The sequence below is a fragment of the Hyperoodon ampullatus genome (genome assembly GCF_949752795.1).
Source record: "Hyperoodon ampullatus genome assembly, chromosome: 1".
Lineage (NCBI taxonomy): Eukaryota > Metazoa > Chordata > Mammalia > Artiodactyla > Ziphiidae > Hyperoodon > Hyperoodon ampullatus.
The window spans coordinates 63,978,069-64,000,907 of record NC_136914.1 but is presented as its reverse complement, the minus strand read 5'-3'; the positions used below and the strand labels follow the sequence as shown (position 1 = coordinate 64,000,907).

General features: G+C 39.5%; 1 protein-coding gene across 2 annotated transcripts in view; it reads right to left on the bottom strand.

Annotated features, from left to right (window-relative positions):
• Positions 1-695: 695 nt before the first annotated feature.
• The window catches only part of SAMD8 (sterile alpha motif domain containing 8), a gene marked incomplete at both ends in the record, with an annotated part of 52,818 nt that continues 30,674 nt past the window's right edge, over positions 696-22,839 (bottom strand). The window contains 4 exons of one of the 2 annotated variants that reach the window (XM_079709454.1): positions 696-1,000; positions 1,173-1,323; positions 6,339-6,456; positions 10,760-10,855. In XM_079709454.1, the coding sequence (XP_079565580.1) occupies positions 696-1,000; positions 1,173-1,323; positions 6,339-6,456; positions 10,760-10,855 (670 nt within the window). Of the gene's footprint in view, positions 1,001-1,158; positions 1,324-6,338; positions 6,457-10,759; positions 10,856-22,839 lie in introns of those variants that run through there. The other variant, XM_079709453.1, reaches the window with a different exon arrangement.

The window sequence follows — 22,839 nt, the reverse complement described above, 5'->3', positions numbered from 1 at the left end:
TGATGATCATACTGAACCCTCAGAACAAAATAGGAACTGCACCTTTTGTTGATTTTGGTGAAAAATACCAGCACTATATTTGCACTGTCACCTTATGTTGGCCCCTTTCATTCTCTTCTTGTTTCAGGGATCCTGGTATATTCAGTATACTTTTCTTAAGGATGGTTCAGAAGGCAAAAATTAATTTGCTAGTAAAAAGGATCACTTTCCAGAGTTGCGTTTTTTAGAAAGACACAGAGATTAGTTCAAAGAACAAGTACTGCTCACTTGGTAGGGGTTTTTCGTTTGAAGAAAGTAACGAGCTTAAAAAATTATTATTATTATTATTTCTTGACTAGAGTCCTACTGGAAATTAAAAAATAAAATCTTTCAACCAGCAAATTGCTTAAGCTGATTTGCTTAAGCTCAATAGGTAAAGGTAAGAGACTGACTTCAATCATAACATTAAGTCTGCCTAAAGAGAAGGGGCGGAAGACATCTACTTAAGCTTTCTGTTCAAACAGATACCTAAGGACTCTTAATTATTCCTTCTTGCTTGCTATAATCACAGCCTTGATCAGGACAGGGAAATTTACTTTGTCAACATACAGGCCAAAAAGCAAGACATCCAGGAACAACCTACGGGGAGAAAGCAAAGTTACTCACTTTCAACGACGACTGTATATTTAATCACGAACACATTACAAAGACAGTCTTCATCCAATTAGTCTTTTCATTATTGCTGGTTTTGAAAATGGCCAACAATATTCATTTGGGACTGTACCATTAACATTGCATTCAAAAAAAGAAAACATGGGAAACCAAATTCTTGCTCTCCTACTCTGCTGATATGCTCTGGTATTGGCTAGAGTATGGTAGTACAAAAAGAGTCTCGTTGTGATATAAAAGGCAATAAACACATCAATGGAATAATGTTCATGGGCAGCCAAAATGAAGAAGATTCCAAAGAGGTTGAGAACCCAGGATAAAGTGTGCAAGAAATTCCAGCTTCTTGGTGTATCTGGGAAAAGGACAGAAAGATCATTTTAAAACCACACTTCTTCCAGTGTTTCTCAGTCATATGTTTCTTACATCAGTCTGTTTCTCCCATTCTTCACAGAATTTGATGCCCTTCCCACAGCCTCCTCTGCAGCTAGTCAGCTGATATGCATAGAAGCACTAAAGATACTTACATTCAGTGACAAAGAAATTCAGCATAGTTAGGACGACTGTGTGGCCACTGAACATGTAATCTCCACAAGTGTGAACACCAGTTAGGGTCATACCAAAGCCACTCCAAATGGCAAAGGCCCGGTGTAATTTCTCCCATACGCTGCCATATACCTATAAAGAAAGCTAAGAATTAGTGCTTCAAATGCTTAGGGCAGTAGAGGCTCCTACCACTCCCATTCAAATTCAAAGGCTGAATGACTTAGAAATAAGATCTAAGCAAAAGCAACCAGACTCCCAGTCTAATTAATTCCAGACACCAAGAATGGGTGGTCAAAGCTTGGCTGTACTCAGAACTATTTTGGTAATTTAATGAAATCAATGCAATTCAAACTTCTCTACTTGGAGTTCCTTTATAATGAAAAGGTTACTACAACACAAAACTATTTCCATGTTTTATACTCTATAATACAGTAGTATTTGCTTGGCTGTTCTTGTCAATAAGAAACAGGCTATGACAGCAACAATGGCTACCATTCAATATCCACTCTCCCTTCTTCACTGGTAATAGGATCTAAAATTTATGTGAAGAGGCAATGAACTCAACTAAAACACTGCATTTCCGTGGGCTTCCCTGGTGGTGTAGTGGTTGAGAGTTTGCCTGCCGATGCAGGCAAGGGACACGGGTTCGTGCCCTGGTCCGGCAGGATCCCACATGCCGCGGAGAGGCTGGGCCTGTGAGCCATGGCCACTGAGCCTGCGCGTCCGGAGCCTGTGCTCCGCAACGGGAGAGGCTACAACAGTGAGAGGCCCGCGTACCACAAACAAAACAAAACAAACAAACAAAAAAAACATTGCATTTTCCACCCTCCCTTGCAGCTAGGTGTCGCTACGTGACTAAGTTCTGTACAGTAAGATGTAAGTGGAAGTGTAAAAGATTTCTGGGAATGCTACTTATAAACGAAAGAGACAACAGCTTGGAGGAAGTCTTTTCTGCCTCTCCTTCTTCTAGCCTACAACTCAGACATGATAGCTAAAGTTCTAGCAGTCATCTGGGACCACAAAGTGGCTTTGAGGATGCAAGCCAAGTGTTAGGACAGGAGAGCAGAAAGACAGAAGAATCATGGATTTTTGATGACTCCATAAATTTATCACACTTGACCTGGATGGAGTACCTACTTTCAGACTTATGAGAGAGAATAAATCATTGCTTGTTTATTAAACTATAGCCATCGCGAAGTTCCTGTTATTAGTAGCCAAACCTAATCCCAACTCCCACGCATAAACTTAAAAAAGCAATCCATTTTGAGGAAGAGTTTGAGCAATGGTCACTTTTTTTAAAAAGGCATTTAACACATAATAATATAAAAAACTGCTGCAATTTTATGTGCATTTACTATGTGCAGCATGTTGCTATATGCTTTTGTCATTGCATTTAATTTCCACAAAAATCCTATGAGCTGATTCAACTGTGCAGATGAGGGAACTGGCTTCAGAGAGGTCACACAGCTAGTAAGTAACGTAATAAGGATGTGAACACAGGGTGTCCAATTCCAAAGCCCTATGTCTTAAAGAACAAAAGAAACAATCTTATTAGAATCACCATTTCATTAGAAATCTCACCTGATTATACACTACCCAGGCTTTCCCTTTCTGCCTCAGTTGATGGTAGGGAGAGAAATTCATTATTAGAGAAAAGGAAAGGGAAGGTACTAAAATATACATGGTTTGGTTCTTTCCATGACCTCTAATGAGAATAGGGTTAGAGATGTTATGCTCGTGAAAGTAAAAAATCAGGCAGTGAAGAACAGAGATTGCTAGGAAAATATCTCAGCCAAGGACAGGAAACAAGTGATGCCATGCAAAAGAAAGCAATAATTACACAACACTGTAAATCAACTATACTCCAATAAAAAAATTTTTTAAAATACTGTATCACAAAAAAAGGAAAGCAATTATTGCCCAATTACTCAAGTCTCCCCATCCTTTCCAATCTTAAAATGTCCCAAATATCCTTCCAGAAAAATAAAAATAAAAACTGAAACACAGCACAACAGAATGAATTTAGACACTCTGATGAGAAATTTGCTTTAAATGTTTCTTTTCTTAAGGTGGTTCCATTGTCTAATTTCAAAAACAGGCATATTCTTGGTTCTGTCTCCAAACCTACTACTTCTGGGAGTGAGATTTCAAGCAATTACTTTATTACAATGAAAATGCCCTACGGAGTTCACTGTAAGGGATGTGATTGCTAGTTAATATCACCTTAACTATCTAATTTTAATGACTGCTGCAAATACAGGTCAGTAAGTAGGTTATATTATAATTCAAAGCAATTAACAGTATTTAGGGCAGATTTGAATAAATATGTCCACATAAAACTAACTGATAATAAAAAACCATCATTAGAGACAGAAAAAGGGCTGTCCATACTGTAGCGGGATGGTATCTAATTTATTTATTTATTTATTTTATATAAATTTGTTTATTTTATTTATTATTTTTGGCTGTGATGGGTCTTCGTTGCTGCGCGCGGGCTTTCTCTAGTTGCAGGGAGTGGGGGCTACTCTTCGTTGCGGTGCGCGGGCTTCTCATTGCAGTGGCTTCTCTTGTTGCGGAGCACGGGCTCTAGGCACGTGGGCTCAGTAGTTGCAGCACGCGGGCTCAGTAGTTGTGGCGCATGAACTTAGTTGCTCTGCAGCATGTGGGATCTTCCCAGATCAGGGCTCGAACCCATGTCCCCTGCATTGGCAGGCGGGTTCTTAACCACTGCACCACCAGGAAAGTCCCTAATTTATTTTTGTAGCACATGTTGCAGCCCTATGTACATATATTTTTCTCTTTAGTGGCTGATCCACAATCAAATCCCTCAGCTACAGGAAATTCTCTTTTCATTATAATAAGCTTACGTATTTCTTCTTTTAAATCTCTTCTAATCAATTAGCATACTACAATAATTGGGGGTAATAACTGTTCTATCCCTCCTTCACACCATGCACAGAAATTCAATAGATTTGCTAACTAAAGAATGTCACTTGCCACCTGGTTCTACAAGAATTAAGTCATTAGCCACTGCAGTCGCTGACCTTCAACATACTCTGAAAAGACTTCAGGACACAGTCAGGAATGAGGCACTCTATGCTCTGGGAAAACTGACAGAAAAGGCCTTCAGGATAGTTAGATTTTTTCAGGAGAAAATTTTATGAACCCAATTTCTTGCATCTTCCCATACTTAGAAAAGCACTAAAATCATTAACTAAGACATTTGTTCCTCATGACTAGCAGCAACCTTCTACCAAGATGTGTGGCTTGACTGCATGTACACCTTCCCCAAGATCACATATATGCTAACCTTCCCCCTTACATCTTCAGCGTACTTCCTCAGAGCTAACTGAGAAGCTGTCTCCTGGGCTATAGTCCTCAGTAAGTCTCGAAATAAACTCACAGCTCTCACATTGTGCATTTTAATTAAATTTAAAATATAAGACCATAAAAGTCTCAGATATCATCTTTCATTCATCAGAATGGCAATGACTCCAAAAATTGTGCTGGCATGGTGATGGGAAAACTGACATGCACATAGTGGTGATAGTAGTGAAAAACTAGTCTTTCCTAGTGAAAATGTGAGCAATATGTATCACAATTTTCAGTGTGTATGTTCTTTAATTTCCTAACTCCACTTCCAGGAATTTATCCTAAGACGATTAAATAAGTGAAAAACCATAAATGTACAAGGATGTTTATGACAGCATTGTTTATAAATAGTAAGATTTGAAAATAACTTAAATGTACATCATTTGGAGACTGGTAAATTGTACAATGGAATACTCTGCAGCTATTAAAAAGGATGAGGTATAGCTATATGTATCTCTTCAGAAGAAAGTAAACAACACACTATTAAATGAAATATAAGCTAAAGTACAATGTCTGCAATATAATCCTATCTTCTGTTTAAAAAGTATCTATCTATATAAACTTGTATGAATAGGTAAGCATGGTTAAAAATAGTCCATGTGGTATATACACAACTATTAACAGTATTATTTATGGGGTGGGGTGAAAGAAGTGGGAATTTTGTGAGATTTTACTTTTTTAATTTATATATTTCTATAAAATTTGAATTTTTACAATAAGTTTATATAACTTTGTAACTAGAAAGAAGTACTTTCCCTTTTTGGAAAAAAAAAGAAGAAGAAACAAAAACAGCTTTTATCTTAAAAATAAAACATTTCCTTTACACTAAATCCTAAATGTCATTAACCCTTCCTCCTTTCTTACTGGTCAGTCTCCTTATACCTGGAGAAAGTTTGGTCACTCTGCAGCTCAGGACTATATTTTTAGTTCCTGATCTCCTTTGGCTGCTTAATCTTCCCTTGAAGGTATTTCAGCTATTTATATTGCAGTAGAAGAACAGACACTTAATTTTGTTTTACACTTTACAAACAACATTAAAATAACAAAGGTGTTAATACATCATTTGAATATTTGGGAACACATAACTAAAGCATGGAGGCTTAGAAAAGTAGGCTAATAAATTCTCTTGTCCAAATTTAATGGGTCACAACAGCCAATTTTATATATAAAGCACAGGTGATCTTCAGGGTTTTTAAACATTTTCTTATTTTTTACAGTAATTCATTACCCTGTTTTTTTTGTTCCCATCTGCATAATCTATCTTCTCTCAATTTAACCAGAAGAGAAGGTATGTCTACAGTATACCAAAACAAGCAACAAAGTATAAAACAAAAACAAAAAAGGTTAGCCATTATTTAAATATATCTCAGAAAGAGTAAAGTTTAGAGTAGTGGGTACTACATTTTAAACGGAATATGGTCCAACTGCAACATTTTTTAAAGAGGAGTGATGAGGACAGTGAAGGGGCCAGAGTCACGTCATATGAGGAACTAAAGATGTTGAGGATGGTGAGAAAGGGAAAATGATAATCGAAAGTTACTTTTTTTCTATAGCTCTACAGCATTGAACTAGTTAGTATCAATGGATAGAAGTAACAGGAAGGTAGATTCTGGCTTAAGATTTTTACCAAATTATTTCTAGAGGTTTATTACAGATATTGAAAATGCTGAAAAGCACATTTTAATGTTAAAAGCAAAGCCTTAGCCTTAGTTCGTATATGGTGCCATCAACACCAGGAGTAAGAGGAAAGAATGATAAAGAAGACAGTAGGCTACCTTTCCAGTACACTGTAGGTGCTGTCCTGGCACGGAGAGGGAGGTCACAAACATGGTAAAGCAGCGAAGCAAGAATACAGTGCCCATCAGACTACAAAGCCTTCGGAGAAGTATTGACCTGTGAACAGTGACCAAAAAGGGAGAAAGATCAGAAGAAAACAAACCAAAATACCTCAGGCATCTAGTGTTTACTTAAAGGGAGGACAAGCAGGAAAACCATTAGATTCTTTGAAGAGGGCAGAAATCTTAAGAGACCATCTAAAGCACTGTCCAATAGGATGATGGAAATGGACTATAACTGCACTGTCCAATAAGCTATATACATGTGGCTCCTGAGCATTTGAAATGTACAAGTGAGGAACTGAATTTTAATTTTATTTCATTTTCACTAAATTAAATTTAAATAGCCACATGTGGCTAGCACCTGCCATGCTGGACAGTGCAGACCTAAGAGCATCATTTCACTGTTAAGAAAATATGGCTAAGAGAAAGTAAGAGTTATGCAAGAGAGAAGTAAGATAGTACCTAGACTGACTCTAGCTTAGTGTTAGTTTTATTACTCATATATTGTCATAACTTATTTAATGAGAAGATTCTAGGGATTTTTTTTGCTCATTAATGACACTGTAAATTGGTTGACAGTAATTATATAATAAACATTCTTTAATTTCTCTTAAATTTAAGCTATAAAATACTAAGGTTTTTTTTTAAAACTAAGTTTTACATTAAGTATATCTCTAACAATTTTTTTAATGTCTTCAACCAAAACAGACTATATGATTCTTAAGTACAGAGACTTTACTTAAACATTTTTGAAATGCTCCTCCCACCCTCAAAAAAAAGTACTCAACATAAGGTTAGGTAAGTTTCAAACTTCAGTGTGTACACCTGGGATGGAGCTCAGGAATCTGCATTTTATTTTTTAATTTTTTTCACTTCAAATATACTTCTGTTTTATTTTCTTTCTCCTCTCCTCAAGGAACTCTAATTATCTATATGGTAAACCTTCTTCAGGCTATCCCCTCAGTGTCCCCAAATATTTCATCTATTTTCTATCTTTAAAAAATTTTTTTCTTCAAATTATCTTCTGATTCATTAATTCTCTCTTCTGCTGGATTCAACCTGATGTCATACTCATTACTGAATTCTCAATTTCAGGGATTTAAAAAAATGTGTTTACTTCTAGAGTTTCCATTTCATTCTCTGTTAAAATTATCTTGAACACAGTCAGCAGAATTACTTTAAAATCTGTATCTGGTACCTCCATTTTCTGGATCCACAGTGGGTCTATTCCATTATTTATTGTTTCTCTTAAATTTTGATCATTTTCTCTTACATACTTATGTACCCCTTTATAAGTTATTTACTTGAGTGCCAGATATTGTATATAAAAAATTTTAGGAATAGGGCTTCCCTGGTGGCGCAGTGGTTGAGAGTCCGCCTGCCGATGCAGGGGGAGCGGGTTCATGCCCCGGTCTGGGAGGACCCCATGTGCCGCGGAGCGGCTGGGCCCGTGAGCCATGGCCGCTGAGCCTGCGCGTCCGGAGCCTGTGCTCCGCGACGGGAGAGGCCACAGCAGTGACAGGCCCCCGTACCGCAAAAAAAATAAAAAGAAAATTTTAGAATTAAATTTAGGCCTATATTATCTTCCCAAAGAGAGATTTGATATCTCTTTTGGCAAGTGGTTATGGGCTTTAACAATCTGGGGTCACCTTAATGCAATTTTTGAAACTGAAATTATTTCAAGCTAGGTTTCAGTCCCTGCAGGGTTTGCTTCATTTCTGGTTCACTACTACTTCTAGAGTGTAGCAGTGGTAATGTAAAAAAAGAAGAAAAGAAGGTAAGAAAGAGAAAAAGTAACACTGAATGGAGAGGGTACCAACTCAAAGCAGGAGGATTCTACCACTTCTCACCTTTCTTAATAGCCCTGCTCTCCAATATTTTGGGAAAACACAGGAGCCTAAATTGAATATACTGTCATCCAGAGAAGAATTAAATTCGTTTCTTCTGAGACCCAGTTAGCACTACTGACTTGAGAACACTCTAGCCCATTCCAAAATCCACAGCTTAATCTGGGAGTCTTGGTATCAGCCACTCAACTTTGTTACATACCTAAGGCTTAGTCTCCTTATCTTAGCTCTGGCATTACAACCAGTGGAATGCTTTTTCAGAGATGCTTACTCATTCCTCTGATTGTACACCACAGATTATTTTTTCTGTGTTTCCTTTTTCATGTGTTTGTGTGTTTGGGGCTCTTGGAGATTTTCCTTTCTTCCTGCAAGTTCAGTGATGCAATCCTTTCTTAACACAGGATTTATGGTGAATCTTCTTACTATATGGTGGAAAGTCCAGAGCAAAAGTCTCTGCCTTCTTTTTTCCACGCCATCATTTTATGAGCTTTTTGAGGAAGACAACATGGAATCTGAATTTTAACAAGAGCCCAGGTGATTCTAGAAAGTGCTACAAAGACCACGCTTTGAGAAACACTTTCTTTGACTAATTAAACATCAAAACTTGCATTTAGGGCTTCCCTGGTGGCACAGTGGTTGAGAGTCCGCCTGCTGATGCAGGGGACACGGGTTCATGCCTCGGTCCGGGAAGATCCCACATGCCGCGGAGCGGCTGGGCCCGTGAGCCATGGCCGCTGAGCCTGTGCGTCCGGAGCCTGTGCTCCACAATGGGAGAGGCCACAACAGTGAGAGGCCTGCGTATCGCAAAAAAAACAAAACAAAACAAAAAAAAAACTTGCATTTAGCTGGTCACTGCTACGCTTTGCTAAACCTACCAAGGTTTCCTATATAAGGTAAACTCTTTCTTGTTTTGAAGAGTGGATAAATTCAAATCTACAGGGTCTTGTGAGGCAAAGTTAAACCAGAAAGCAGCAGTGATACATGTGTTTTTTTTGTTTGTTTTTTGTTTTTATTTTTTTATTTTTTTGCGGTACACGGGCCTCTCAATGCTGTGGCCTCTCCCGTTGCGGAGCACAGGCTCCGGACGCGCAGGCTCAGCAGCCATGGCTCACGGGCCCAGCCGCTCCGTGGCATGAGGGATCTTCCCGGACTGGGGCACGAACCCGTGTCCCCTGCATCGGCAGGCGGACTCTCAACCACTGCACCACCAGGGAAGCCCCGATACATGTGTTTTTAAACCACCTCTGGTTTTAAGCATTCCAGTTATAAATATTGTTGCAAAGTGAGAGAGAATGAAGTGCAATATGGCCTAAAAGTGTGACAAGAATAGCAATCATCAACCCTTCTTTTCACCTTCAAAGCACTGAAATAACTGCTGCTTAGGACCTAAAGCTCATCACTGTAGTTTACCTCAAGCACTCCCTGGTGAGGAGAAAGAATAAAAAATTCACGAAAGTGTCCCTATTCCTCTTCAGTGTCCAGAGACAATGGATAGCAGACCCACAACTTTATCAGATCTATTTTTTCTTCACTATGCCTTTTTTTTTTAGTTGAAGAATGGCTGATTTACAATATTGTGTTAGTTTCAGGTGTACAGCAAAGTGATACAGTTATATACATATTTATATATATACATACATATATATTTCAGATTCTTTTTCAATATAGGTTATTATAAGATATTGAATATAGTTCCCTGTGCTATACAGTAAATCCTTGTTGTTTGTCTATTTTATATACAGTAGTATGTCTCTGTTAATCCCATACTCCTAATTTATCCCTCCCCCCTCCACTTCCCCTTTGGTAACCATAAGTTTGTTTTCTGTCTGTGAGTCTGCTTTTCTTTTGTAAATAAATTAATTTGTATTACTCTTTAGATTCCACACTATGCTTATGTTTTTACTTGAATAATTTCCCCTCATTAAAGTAGTAAAGTAGCCTCCTCTTATGCTTCTCTCCTTTTTTTTAATGCAAAAAACGTCTTCCCTTTCTATCTCTTGTGAAAGTACAAAAGAAGCACCTTCCCTATTCAGCAATTTTCTATACCATCTGAAGTAAACTACACTTGCTAGATGTGCACGGTGTGCAAAATGACCTCTTTTTTAATGCGCCTCCTCCAAGCAGAGAATAATTTCTTCCACCCAAACATCTGACCAAAGACTGTCCCTTGGAGGAGTTTCTAGCCTTCTATAGAAAGTGACATTTCCGATCTGTTTCCAAAGAAAGGCAAGGCTAGACTTAGATTGTCGTGGTTGGCCCATGGCTGAATACCGCCATCTCTAATCCTTCCCTGCAAAATACCTTCAGAATATTACTAAATATGTAGGTACTACCTCAGGCTGACTCTTTTGTTGATCAAACCCAAACATTTTCCTATGTCAGTAATTATAATGTCACAATGACTAGAGAAGGAAAGTAACAAGGAAACAGCAAAGGAAGAAACAAGGTTTGATGACCTTTGCATAAGACAGTCAAAACACTTTCAGTCTTTTAATGGAATAAGAGAGGTACCTGTGCTTGTGAAGAAGAAGAACCAGGAGCCAAATATAGCACAGAATCATGCCACATACTTCTGTCATGGCAAAGGCCCATGGAATTCTAGGAACGCTGGAACAGAAAAAAATTTAAATTTTGGACAAGAAGTATATGTATGTAAATGGCGCCACCCTGTCAGTAAGCTACTCTGCTAATAATGACCTTAAAATTGTTTTCTTTAACTTTTTTAAAAAATTAATTATTTATTTTTGGCTGTGTTGGGTCTTCGTTGCTGCATGCAGGCTTTCTCTAGTTGCGGCGAGTGGGGTCTACTCTGTTACGGTGCGCGGGCTTCTCATTGCGGTGGCTTCTCTTATTGCAGAGCACCGGCTCTAGGCATGCAGGCTTCAGTTGTTGTGGCACGCGGGCTCAGTAGTTGTGGCTCATGGGCTCTAGAGCGCAGGCTCAGTAGTTGTGGAGCACAGGCTTAGCTGCTCCACAGCATGTGGGATCTTCCTGGACCAGGGATCGAACCCATGTCCCCTGCACTGCCAGGCAGATTCTTAACCACTGCACCACCAGAGAAGTCCCTGTTTTCTTTAACTTCTACCTCTTTTAGAAGATGATATCTGGAGACCCTGGGGAAAAAAACTGTTTCATAAAGTACCTCATTTACCAGGACCTCTTTGTTGTTTGTGATTCCCAGCCATGGTTCTCTGTAAAGAAATAACTTTTTTCTCCTTTCCCATAGCATGGCAGACCTGTATACAGGACTGCCCCAAAAAGACAGGGGGAAAAAGGCTCACTTCTTAAATGGTGTGCTCATTTCAGAATCCAGACAGTCAGGGCTTGAACTCAACTACTCTTTTTTTTAGTATATTTTGTTTTCAAGCAAGTAAATAGAGTTTTTGTTTTGTTTTACTCCTCTCCTTCTCTCTCTGCCCTCCTTTGTTCTATATTTGTTTTCTTCTATCTTTTCCATTGTTGTCTTTCCTCACCAAATCCACAGCTCCTGTGATTACCGACTAGTAAAAGACATGTCACATTCTCAATTAAAAAGAAAGAAAGATGGGGGCAGGGAGAAGAAGATGATGAAGAAAAAGAAGAAGAAAGAGGAAGAAAGAAGAAGGAAGAAGGAAGGAAAAGGAGAAAAGGAGGAGGAGGAAGAAAAAAAGGAGGAGAGTGGTGGAAGGGAGGAGATGGAAATGAATTAGTCCAAATAGGTCATCTCTGGGTGGTAAGATTATTGATAGTTTTATTTTTATTCTTTGTAAATTTACACTAAAAATTTTTACACAATAGCATGTTAATTTTATAACTAAGGAAATAAAGGTATTTTTTAAAAAGAAGACATGAGGGCTTCCCTGGTGGCGCAGTGGTTAAGAGTCCGCCTGCCGATGCAGGGGACATGGGTTCGTGCCCCAGTCCGGGAAGATCCCACATGCCGCAGACCGGCTGGGCCCGTGAGTCATGGCCGCTGAGCCTGCGCGCCCGGAGCCTGTGCTCCGCAACGGGAGAGGCCACAACAGTGAGAGGCCCGCGTACCACAAAAAAAAAAAAAAAAAAAAAAAAAAGACATTAAGTCTGAAAGATATTAACAGTCTACTCCAAACCTTATTCAGAGTAACTGAAGAGAGTCAATTGTCTCCATTCAGGGACTCATCTTTTACCTATTACCTCAGAAAATAAAGACTCCTCTTGTGAATTTTTAATCTATTGCTGCCTTATTTATCTGGCATTATGGGGGAAAGGGTTATTTCACATAATAGAAATTTTCAGATAAAAGATCCCTTTAAATGACTTCTAAAAATTTAAACTTTTTTAATGAACATTAAAAAAACCTATATATGTATGTATGTGTACATGTGCATATGTATACATGTGTATATACATATGTATATATTTTATTTTATTTTATTATTATTTTTTTTTGCAGTACACGGGCCTCTCACTACTGTGGCCTCTCCCGTTGCGGAGCACAGGCTCTGGACGCGCAGGCTCAGCGGCCATGGCTCACGGGCTCAGCCGCTCCGCGGCATGTGCGATCCTTCCGGACCGGGGCACGAACCCGTGTCCCCTGCATTGGCAGGCGGACTCTCAACCACTGCACCACCAGGGAAGCCCTGTATATATTTTAAATAGTTTTAGAGTGTTTATGGTAAAAGTAAGTTTTCTGCCCCACCCCCAGCCTAAACCTAATTCTTGCTCTCCAGAGATAGTCACTTTCATTCTTCTGGTTTATTTGACGTTATATCTTCTAGTCACACACACAAAAACACATATACACACATACACACACTCTCTCTTTCTCTCCCATGCTCTCAATATTATTTCATCATTTTGTTTAAAATAATTTTTGGCTTTTACTTGATGGAAATGTTTAAGTATAGTTCATAGCTAAGACAATGGAACGCAAAGATTAAGTCCCTTTCTCGTACAACTCCTTACAATTCTCCAGAGCTAATAACTTAAAAAAAAAAAAAAGTTTGTTCTGTTTCTTGTATGCCTATCACCAATTCATCTTCAGACTATTCTATCAATTTCAATGTTTCCTTTGGAGAAATCTCTCCTAGAGCTCCTTCTTTAGAAAGGCTGCATTATCTAGTCCCTCCTGCATGGCTATTTCTTGGAATAAAACTTAACCCTCATCTTGGGAATTTCTCTTTTCTATATTGGATCCTCTGTTTCCTGAATCCCATGTCCTCCTCTTTCTCAGTTTACTCCTTAGTTTTTTTTGTTTTTGTTTTTTGGGTTTTTTTTGTGGTACATGGGCCTCTCACTGCTGTGGCCTCTCCCGTTGTGGAGCACAGGCTCCGGACGCACAGGTTCAGCGGCCATGGCTCACGGGCCCAGCCACTCCGCGGCATGTGGGATCCTCCCGGGCGGGGCACGAATCCGTGTCCCCTGCATTGGCAGGTGGACTCTCAACCACTTGCACCACCAGGGAAGCCCACTCCTTAGTTTTGATATAGTGTATCCTTGAATTATTTTCTCAGAGGAGGGATGGAGGATAAACTTGTTTTTTTTGTCAGATTTACTGAGGTTTAATTTACAAACAGAAAAATTCACCATTTTTAGCTATACAGTTCAAAGAGTTTTTTTTTTTTTTTTTTTTTTTTTTTTGTGGTACGCGGGCCTCTCACTGTTGTGGCCTCTCCCATTGCGGAGCACAGGCTCCGGACGCGCAGGCTCAGCGGCCATGGCTCACGGGCCCAGCCGCTCCGCGGCATGTGGGATCTTCCCAGACCGGGGCACGAACCCGCTTCCCCTGCATCGGCAGGCGGACTCTCAACCACTGCGCCACCAGGGAAGCCCAGTTCAAAGAGTTTTGACAAACACATTCAATCATGTAATCACCACCGCAATAAAGACAACATTTTCATCACTCCAAAAAGTTCCCTTGTGTCCCTTTGTAGTCAATTCCCTTTCTCACTTCCAGCTGTGGGGCTACCACTGATCTGATTTCTGATTCCTATAGGTTTGCCTTTTCTAGAATGGCATATAAATGCAATCACACAGTATTTGTCCAAATACCTTTTGTATCTGGCTATTTTCACTCAGCATAATATGTTTCAGATTCATCCATGTTATTGCATGTACAATTAATTCTTTATCTATTCTTTGTCTACAATTTCTGTATCCATTCACAGGTTGATGGGTATTCTGGGCTATTTCCAGGTTTGGGTGATTATGAATAAAGACCACATACAGGTCTTTGCATGGACGTATGTTTTCATTTTTCTTGGGTAAACACCTAGGAATGAAACTGTTGAGTCCTATGTTAAGTTTATGTTTAACTTCTTAAGAAACTATCAAACTGTTTTCAAAGCAGTTGTACCATTTTGCAATTCTACCAGCAAAGTATGAGAGCATCAGTTGCTCTGAATCCTCGTCAGGCCTTGTCATTAGCAATTTTTTTCATTTTAGCAATTCTAGTAGCTGTGGGATTGGAGAGTAAATTTTTTTTGAGACTTGCAAATTTTAAAATACCCTTGGGTCTAGCCTTATGTCTATTTGGTAGTTTGCCTAGGCAGAACATTTTAGGTTAGACATTATTTTGTCTCAGAATGTTAGAGGCATTTGTTTCATTGTCATCTCACTTCCACGGTTGCTAAGAAGTGTGATGCTATTTGGATATCTAATCTTTGTGTGTTACTTGTTTTGTCTCTTAAGAAGCTTTTAGGATCTTCTGTCTATACCTAGTGTTCTGAAATTTTTCATTTCTTGTACTGGGTGCTCTTTCAATCTAGGAAGTCACATTCTTTGATTCTGAGAAATTTCCTTTTATTATAGCTTAGATAATATCTTCCTCTTCATTTTCTCTACGTTCTTCCTAAAACCCCTATTTTTTCCACTGCTGGGCCAATGGGATTGATCTTACTTTTTCTCCTCTACTTCTTATCTCTGCTTTACATGCTGGGCAATTTCATCAAATCCATGTTCCAATTATCCTGCTGGGATTTTTTTTTTTTTTTTTTTTTGCTGTGTTGGGTCTTCGTTTCTGTGCGAGGGTTTTCTCTAGTTGCGGCGAGCGGGGGCCACTCCTCATCGCGCTGTGCGGGCCTCTCACTATCGCGGCCTCTCTTGTTGCGGAGCACAGGCTCCAGACGCGCAGGCTCAGTAGTTGTGGCTCACGGGGTCAGTTGCTCCGTGGCATGTGGGATCCTCCCAGACCAGGGCCTGAACCCGTGTCCCCTGCATTGGCAGGCAGATTCTCAACTACTGCGCCACCAGGGAAGCCCATCCTGCTGCATTTTAAATTTCTACTTTCATTTTTTATTTTTCAAAAGCTTTTTTTCTCTGAATTTTCCTTTTTCATCGTCTACTGTTACTGTCTCATAGAATGCAGTAGCTCTTACCTGTGAGTATATCAATGGTTATTTTTGTTGAAGTGTTCTGCTCCCTGTTTTGTGTTTCCCAGTTTGCTTTTTTTCTATTTGCACTGATCTGTTTTCCTCAAATGTCTGGTGATTCTTGACTGACAGTTCATATTTGACAGGGAAGTACTAAAAAAATAATAATAATGTGATGCTCTGTATGCATGGACTGAGGTTGTGAAGTATGGGTTTCACTGTGATAGAACAGAGGTCTAGTTGATGAGATATGGATATCTCTCCTACCACAGTATCTATAGTCCTTTTCTCTTGTGCAGGTTTTCCAAGGAGAGGAATCTGTTCTCCTGCTTGGAAGACTGGGGCTGGGAAGTTAAGTCTGGTTACTTAAGGAAGGGAGCTGGAAGTCTCTGTGATCTAGATTTACAGTTAATCAATTTAATTACATTAAATCAGTTAATTTACAGTTAATCACAGAAAATACAATGAAAACAGGCACCTTTGTTCTCATCTGGGCATGGTGTCCCCGAGTCCAGAGTCCCTCACACTCAACTACTCTGGAGAACAAACCACCTGTCTTCTGTTGCAGTAGAACAGGTCTTAAATTGATTTTCAACCAGTTCTCCCATATTTAGCTCCTATCTCTACCCAGTCTTGAGAGATGTTTGATGCCTCCTGTTTTGAGAGTTTTTCTGGAGTACTGCAGTACAAATAAACTCACCTCTTGGGCACCGCTAGTCCCCACTCCCAACCTCACAACAGACACTTAGCTTTCTACTTTCCAAATTTTCATTATTATCACTGCTTCTGCCTTCATGGGATTACTGGGGGCCCCCACCCCCACTTCTTCTTGTTTCTTTTTTAGTGAAGTGTTGTAAGGAAATTGTCAAATGTGTTTTCAATATCTCATATTTATTCTGATGCAATGCTTTCTAAAATGCATTATACATGTTATGCATTTTTTTTCTGGATAAAATTTAATTTTCTTTCATAATTCAGAGTCATCACTGTGAACACTGATTATTACACTGGACATGGTAATGATCTCAGAGACTACTGAGAAATGAAAGGCAGTGAAGCCCCAGATTAATGTGGCTTTTCCATTATTTATGTGTGCTTTTTATAGTGCTTCTGTTTTCTCTATTATGGCTATTAGCTATCCCTCCTCACATATAAGTGGGCCTGCCTCTAGAAGCATCTCTATCTCCTAATTTTTTGTTTATGATGTGCTGAAGCTCTTGGAACTGTGTCAAGTAAGCTTCAGAAGCAGACTCTGAAACAAAGATCACTGTGAAAGTTATTAGGAATGTTCCCAAGGGAAAATATAGGGTAGTGGGAAAATGAGATCAGGAAGGCAAGGAAGCAAGGCAAGAGTGAGACGTCAAGCAAAGCCCTGTGGTAAACTCAGGCAAGGGTAACTTTGGCTCAATCCTGCAAGGAATCTGGGAGACAGTGTAGGTCCAACCTAAAAGTTGTCCTAATTAGGTCAAAGAGAAATGAAATATTTATACCCCACCTCATCAGTTATTGGTTAAGGGCTGCTGCTGAAGGGATGTAAATTTCCAAGTATGTTTGGCTCTCTTTTTAAGCAGGCAAAGTGTATTCCAGCAGCCCAAGAGCAGTTCTCCAACAAAGACATACAATTGCCGGATGTTGGGAGTATAAGTGTGCAAGAAAATGGAAAAGAGATCTGAGGGGATACAGGAGGAATGCTGACAGCACCTGCTACCATTCTCCTGTGAATAAAGTTTAGATACTTAAGAGCATGGGGCTTTGTAGCTGGTGGAACTGTAGACTGTTAGGCAAAATTTGGTTTCAAACCCCCATTGCAAATTGAAAACATATGTCTATACAAAACTTTGTATGAATGTTCATAGCAGCATTATTAATAGTAGCCAAAAAGTGGATACAACTCAAACCTTCATCAACTAATGAATGGATAAGCTAAATGTAGTATATCCAAACAATGAAATAATATTCTGTAATAAAAAGGAATGAAGTACTAATACATACTACTTATATGGATGAATCTTAAAAACATTATGCTAAATGAAAGAAGCCAGACACAAAATAAGGCCTCATGTTGTAATGGCCATTGATATGAAATGTCCAGAATAGACAAATCCATAGAAATAGAAAGAGAAAGTAGATTGTGGTTGCCAGGGTCTGGAGGGAGGAGGGAAATGGGGTATGACTGATAATGGATATGAGTCTATTTGGGGTGTTGAAAACGTTCTGGAATTAGTGGTGATGGTTGCACAACTTTGTAAATATACTAAAAACCACTGAATTGTACACTTTAAAATAAAATCCTCATGATCAATCATTTCCCTCTTCTTTCCCATTATGCCTTTCATAGTCATCTATAGAACCTCAGCATCCATTCTCTGATTTCTTGAGATTTTAGTTTTTGGTTCACTGTCACTCTCCAAAACTTCTCCTGTTGTGGTATATATCCTTCTCACTCCTCTTTTTACTTCTCCTCCTATGACCTTGTCTTTTACTCTACTTCAGCGACCCACCATCCACGGTTATAAACTGGATCTTGTCATTATCAAGATTATTCTTCATAATCTCAATGTCAAGAACTCTATACTAACCAACACCTCTTGTCTTTCCATCTTATCTAGTACTCCAACTTCAATAATTCTGAGACCCCAAATCCACAGATCTTATAACACTTGCACAGTCCTTCACCTACCTCATATCCTCCTGTCCCTCCTTATCTACCTATGCCCATGGTTAGTCATTATAATCACTCCCTTTCCTCTTTTTCCTTCATTGCATTGCCTAGCAAAACTTAAAGCCCGGGCTTCCCTGGTGGCGCAGTGGTTGAGAGTCTGCCTGCCGATGCAGGGGACACGGGTTCGTGCCCCGGTCCGGGAAGATCCCACATGCTACGGAGCGGCTGGGCCCCTGAGCCATGGCTGCTGAGCCTGCGCGTCCGGAGCTTGTGCTCCGCAACGGGAGAGGCCACGACAGTGAGAGGCCCGTGTACCTCAAAAAAAAACAAACAAAAAAACTTAAAGCCCACTTAAATCCAATTATCTACCTATTCTATACCTGTATCTGTGCAGTTGAGTGAGGCTGATAAAAACACACAATATCAACATGACTATTAACCTCAAGGAGGTCTTTAGTGCTGCTACTACATCACACAAGTCTATTCACTCATAGATGACTATTTTACACTTCATCCTTTCTCCGCAAACCTCCGACCTTCTCTCTCTTCTAAATCTCTGTTTCCAGAGGAAATAAAAACAATCAGCAGAGGACTTCCTCATGCTTTACCATCACATCTAGCAACCTTATATCTGTTTCCATATTTTCTGTCTTCCCCTCTGTTATGAATTAATAGACCCTGTGCCTAAGACCAGCCTCTCCCACCCACTAGATCCTACCGCTTTTCATCTACTCAAGGATATTATTCCATCAATTATACCCTCTCTTTCCTCTAACAGTATCTCCTTCCCTCTAAATTGGGTCATTCCTATCATCAGTACAACAATCATGCTATATAATACAGCCCATCCAAAACAAAACCCTGGTGACTCCATATCTTTTCCTCCTTTCTCCAATACAACTCCATTTCTCTGTTGCCCTTATAGAAAAACTTTTAAGGGCTTGTAAGACTTGATTGTTTCCAATTTCTCTCTTCCCATTCTCTTCCTCTCTCTCATTTCTTTACCCAATTTTTTTACTCTGAAAAATTCTGATCATAACAAAAGCTGAAAGATAAACGAATCATCACTTAAGTCTATCAATTGTTTACAATAATTAACATTTTCCCATATTTGCTTTACTTCCCTCTTTCTGTACAAACCTAAATACACATACACACTCTTGGAGGAGACTAAACCCTTCCCAAAATAAGTTGCAGACATTATGACACTTCTCCCCTAAATACTTCAACATGTATCTCCTAAGAACAAGGATATCCTCTTCATAACCCAATACACTATTACACCCAGGAAACTGTAACACCAATTTAGTGTTAAACTGTATCATTTAATATGCCATCCATATTCAAATTTTCCTAACTGTTCTAAAATGTCCTTTATAGAAGTATTTTTTTTTTTCTTGATTGAGGATTCAATTGAAGTTCATGTACTGCGCTTGGTTATGGCTCTTCAACCTCCCTTATAATTCCCTTGAAGAACTTCCCCTCTCAGTCAACCATTTTTTGTTTGTTTTGTTTATCACTATGGGTTCATAGATTCTTTTTCTTACTCAGTATATTATAATCCATTACCATCATTATGCATTTTTTAAAATTTATTTATTTATTTTTGGCTGTGTTGGGTCTTCGTTTCTGTGCCAGGGCTTTCTCTACTTGTGGTAAGAGGGGGCCACTCTTCATCACGGTGCACGGGCCTCTCACTATCGCAGCCTCTCTTGTTGCGGAGCACAGGCTCCAGACACGCAGGCTCAGTAGTTGTGGCTCACGGGCCTAGTTGCTCCGTGGCATGTGGGATCTTCCCAGACCAGGGCTCGAACCCGTGTCCCCTGCATTAGCAGGCAGATTCTCAACCACTGAGCCACCAGGGAGGCCCTCATTATGCTTTTTGATGTTCCAATTGTCCTAATTTGATCAATGGGAGCCCCTTAAAACCAGCTCATATGTTCTTCTGATAGGTTTCTACTTCCTTGCTTTATGGCACAAAATCTATTTCAGGCTAATTTTATGCTTACCATTCCCCAGACTTAAAATTAGCCATTTCTCTAAGGAGCCCTGGTCTGTTCCTTTAGTACAGATTGGTATTTAGAAACCATGATCTGGATGCTCATGGTGCTTCACAACTACTGAGTTTTTCCTACAAACCATTTCACATCAGTTCATAGAAATCTTCCTCATTCTTTTCTATGATTAAATAGTACTCTATTGTGTAGGTGTACCACAGTATATTCAAGCAGTTTTCCATGGATAAGCATTTAGATTATTTCCAATATTTGTAATTATTACAATTAATGTCACAATGAATAACTCTGTCCATATGCTGTTTCATATTTGTGGAGATATACCTTTAGGTAAATTCCAGTCTCACATTCTCTCTTGAACTCATTATAATCAGGCTTTTGGCCTTATTAACTCTTGTCAAAGTCAACGGTCAATTATCCTCATCTTACTTGACCCCTCAGCAGCATTTGACACAGCTAATTATAATTTATTCCTGTCTTCTTAAAATACTTTTTTTTTTTTTAACTTGGCTTCCATAATACTCTCTCACTCTCTCTGCCCTGACCTCCTCAGTCTTCTTCTTTACTAGTTTTGCCTTACTTTTCTGACCTCTAAACATTATACCTGTTCTTGGGCTCAATCTTCAATCTTCTTTTCCCTTCTAAACTCACTTCCTAGTAGATATTATCTAATATCATGGCTTTACCTACACTTGTAACTCCCAAATTTCAGCCTAGATCTCTCTGAACACTAACTCATCTTTCCATCTCTTACTTGACTTCTGATTTGGTGTAAAAGATACTTCAAACTTGACATGTCTAAAACCAAACCCTTACTTTTCTCTTCAAGTCAGGTCTTTCCACAGTCTTCCCACCTCTATAAAGGACAACTCTATCCTTCCAGATGATCAAGTCAAAAATCTTGGAATAGGGCTTCCCTGGTGGCGCAGTGGTTGAGAATCTGCCTGCTAATGCAGGGGACACGGGTTCGAGTCCTGGTCTGGGAAGATCCCACATGCCGCGGAGCAACTAGGCCCAAGAGCCACAACTACTGAGCCTGCGCGTCTGGAGCCTGTGCTCCGCAACAAGAGAGGCTGCGATAGTGAGAGGCCTGTGCACCGCGATGAAGAGTGGCCCCGGCTTGCCACAACTAGAGAAAGCCTTCGCACAGAAACAAACACCCAACACAGCCCAGGATAAATAAATTAATTAATTAATTAATTTAAAAAAAATCTTGGAACAATCTTTGAATTCTTTCTCTTACACCTTACATGCAAATCCATAAGCAAATCTTGTTGCCTGTATGTACATACATACCCACACACATATATATACATACATATATGTATATCTACACACACACCCATATATATGTATGTACCACTACTCTTCTCATCCAATCCACCCCGTCTTTGTCTAGAGGAATTCAGTAATCTAACCTCTGCTTTCCCATCCCCACCACCGAGCTATTCTATTAGCAACAATTAGAGTGACCTTTTAAAATGGAAGTTAGATTGCTCTACTCTTCTCCTAAATGCTTTCCAATGGCTTCCCTTTTCACTTAGAATGAAAGCTAAAGTCCTTAAAATTGTCTACAAGTACCTACAAAATCTGGACTCCTGTCTCCTCTCAGATCTCATCTCCAACTGTTCTCTCCATCTCTCACTTGCTGTTCCTTAAACATGCTAAGCCTACTACCAATTCAGGATTCCTGCACCTTGCTGTTTCCTCTGCCTAGAGTACTGTTTCATCAGATATCCACATGCTGTCTTCCTTACTTCCTTAGGGTCTTCTGTTGGAAAAATTGTGCATGATAGAACAGGGTAGGAGATATAGGGATCTAACAGCTTCTTAAACAGCTTTCTTATTTTAGCACCACCCTTTCACCCACAGTATCCAGAGCTTTGAGAAATCTGCAAGATAGTTTGGGTTGGTTCTCAGTTTTCCCAACTGCTGCTTTAGAATTAGGTTACTTTAGCTCTGCTAGTTGCCACTCACCCATCTGCTTTTCTTTTCTTTTTTAATATTCATTTATTTATTTGGCTGCGCCGGGTCTTAGTTGCAGCATGCGGGATCTTTTATTTGTAGCATATGGGATCTAGTTCCCTGACCAGGGATCGAACCCAGGCCCCCTGCATTGCAGTGGGGAGTCTTAACCACTGGACCACCAGGGAAGACCCTCATCCACCTGCTTTCAAACTCCCAAAAATGTATGGCTGTTTTCTCCTCTCTTATCTACCCTTTCCTTGTAAGTTTACAACTTAAGACCAACAAACAAACACAACTTCTTTACTATACTTTTAGTCAGGGCTTGAGAGAGAATAAAATGTTATATATATGTCATTCTGCCATCTTAACATGGACATTTTAATTCATTTCATTTTTGAAAAACCCATATACTATAAGGAACTTTCAGAAGGGCACAACGTTTAGCTTTGTTTTCTTAAACATCTTTATTGGAGTATAATTGCTTTACAATGGTGTGTTAGTTTCTGCTTTATAACAAAGTGAATCAGTTATACATAAACATATGTTCCCATATCTCTTCCCTCTTGTGTCTCCCTCCCTCCCACCCTCCCTATCCCACCCCTCTAGGTGGTCACAAAC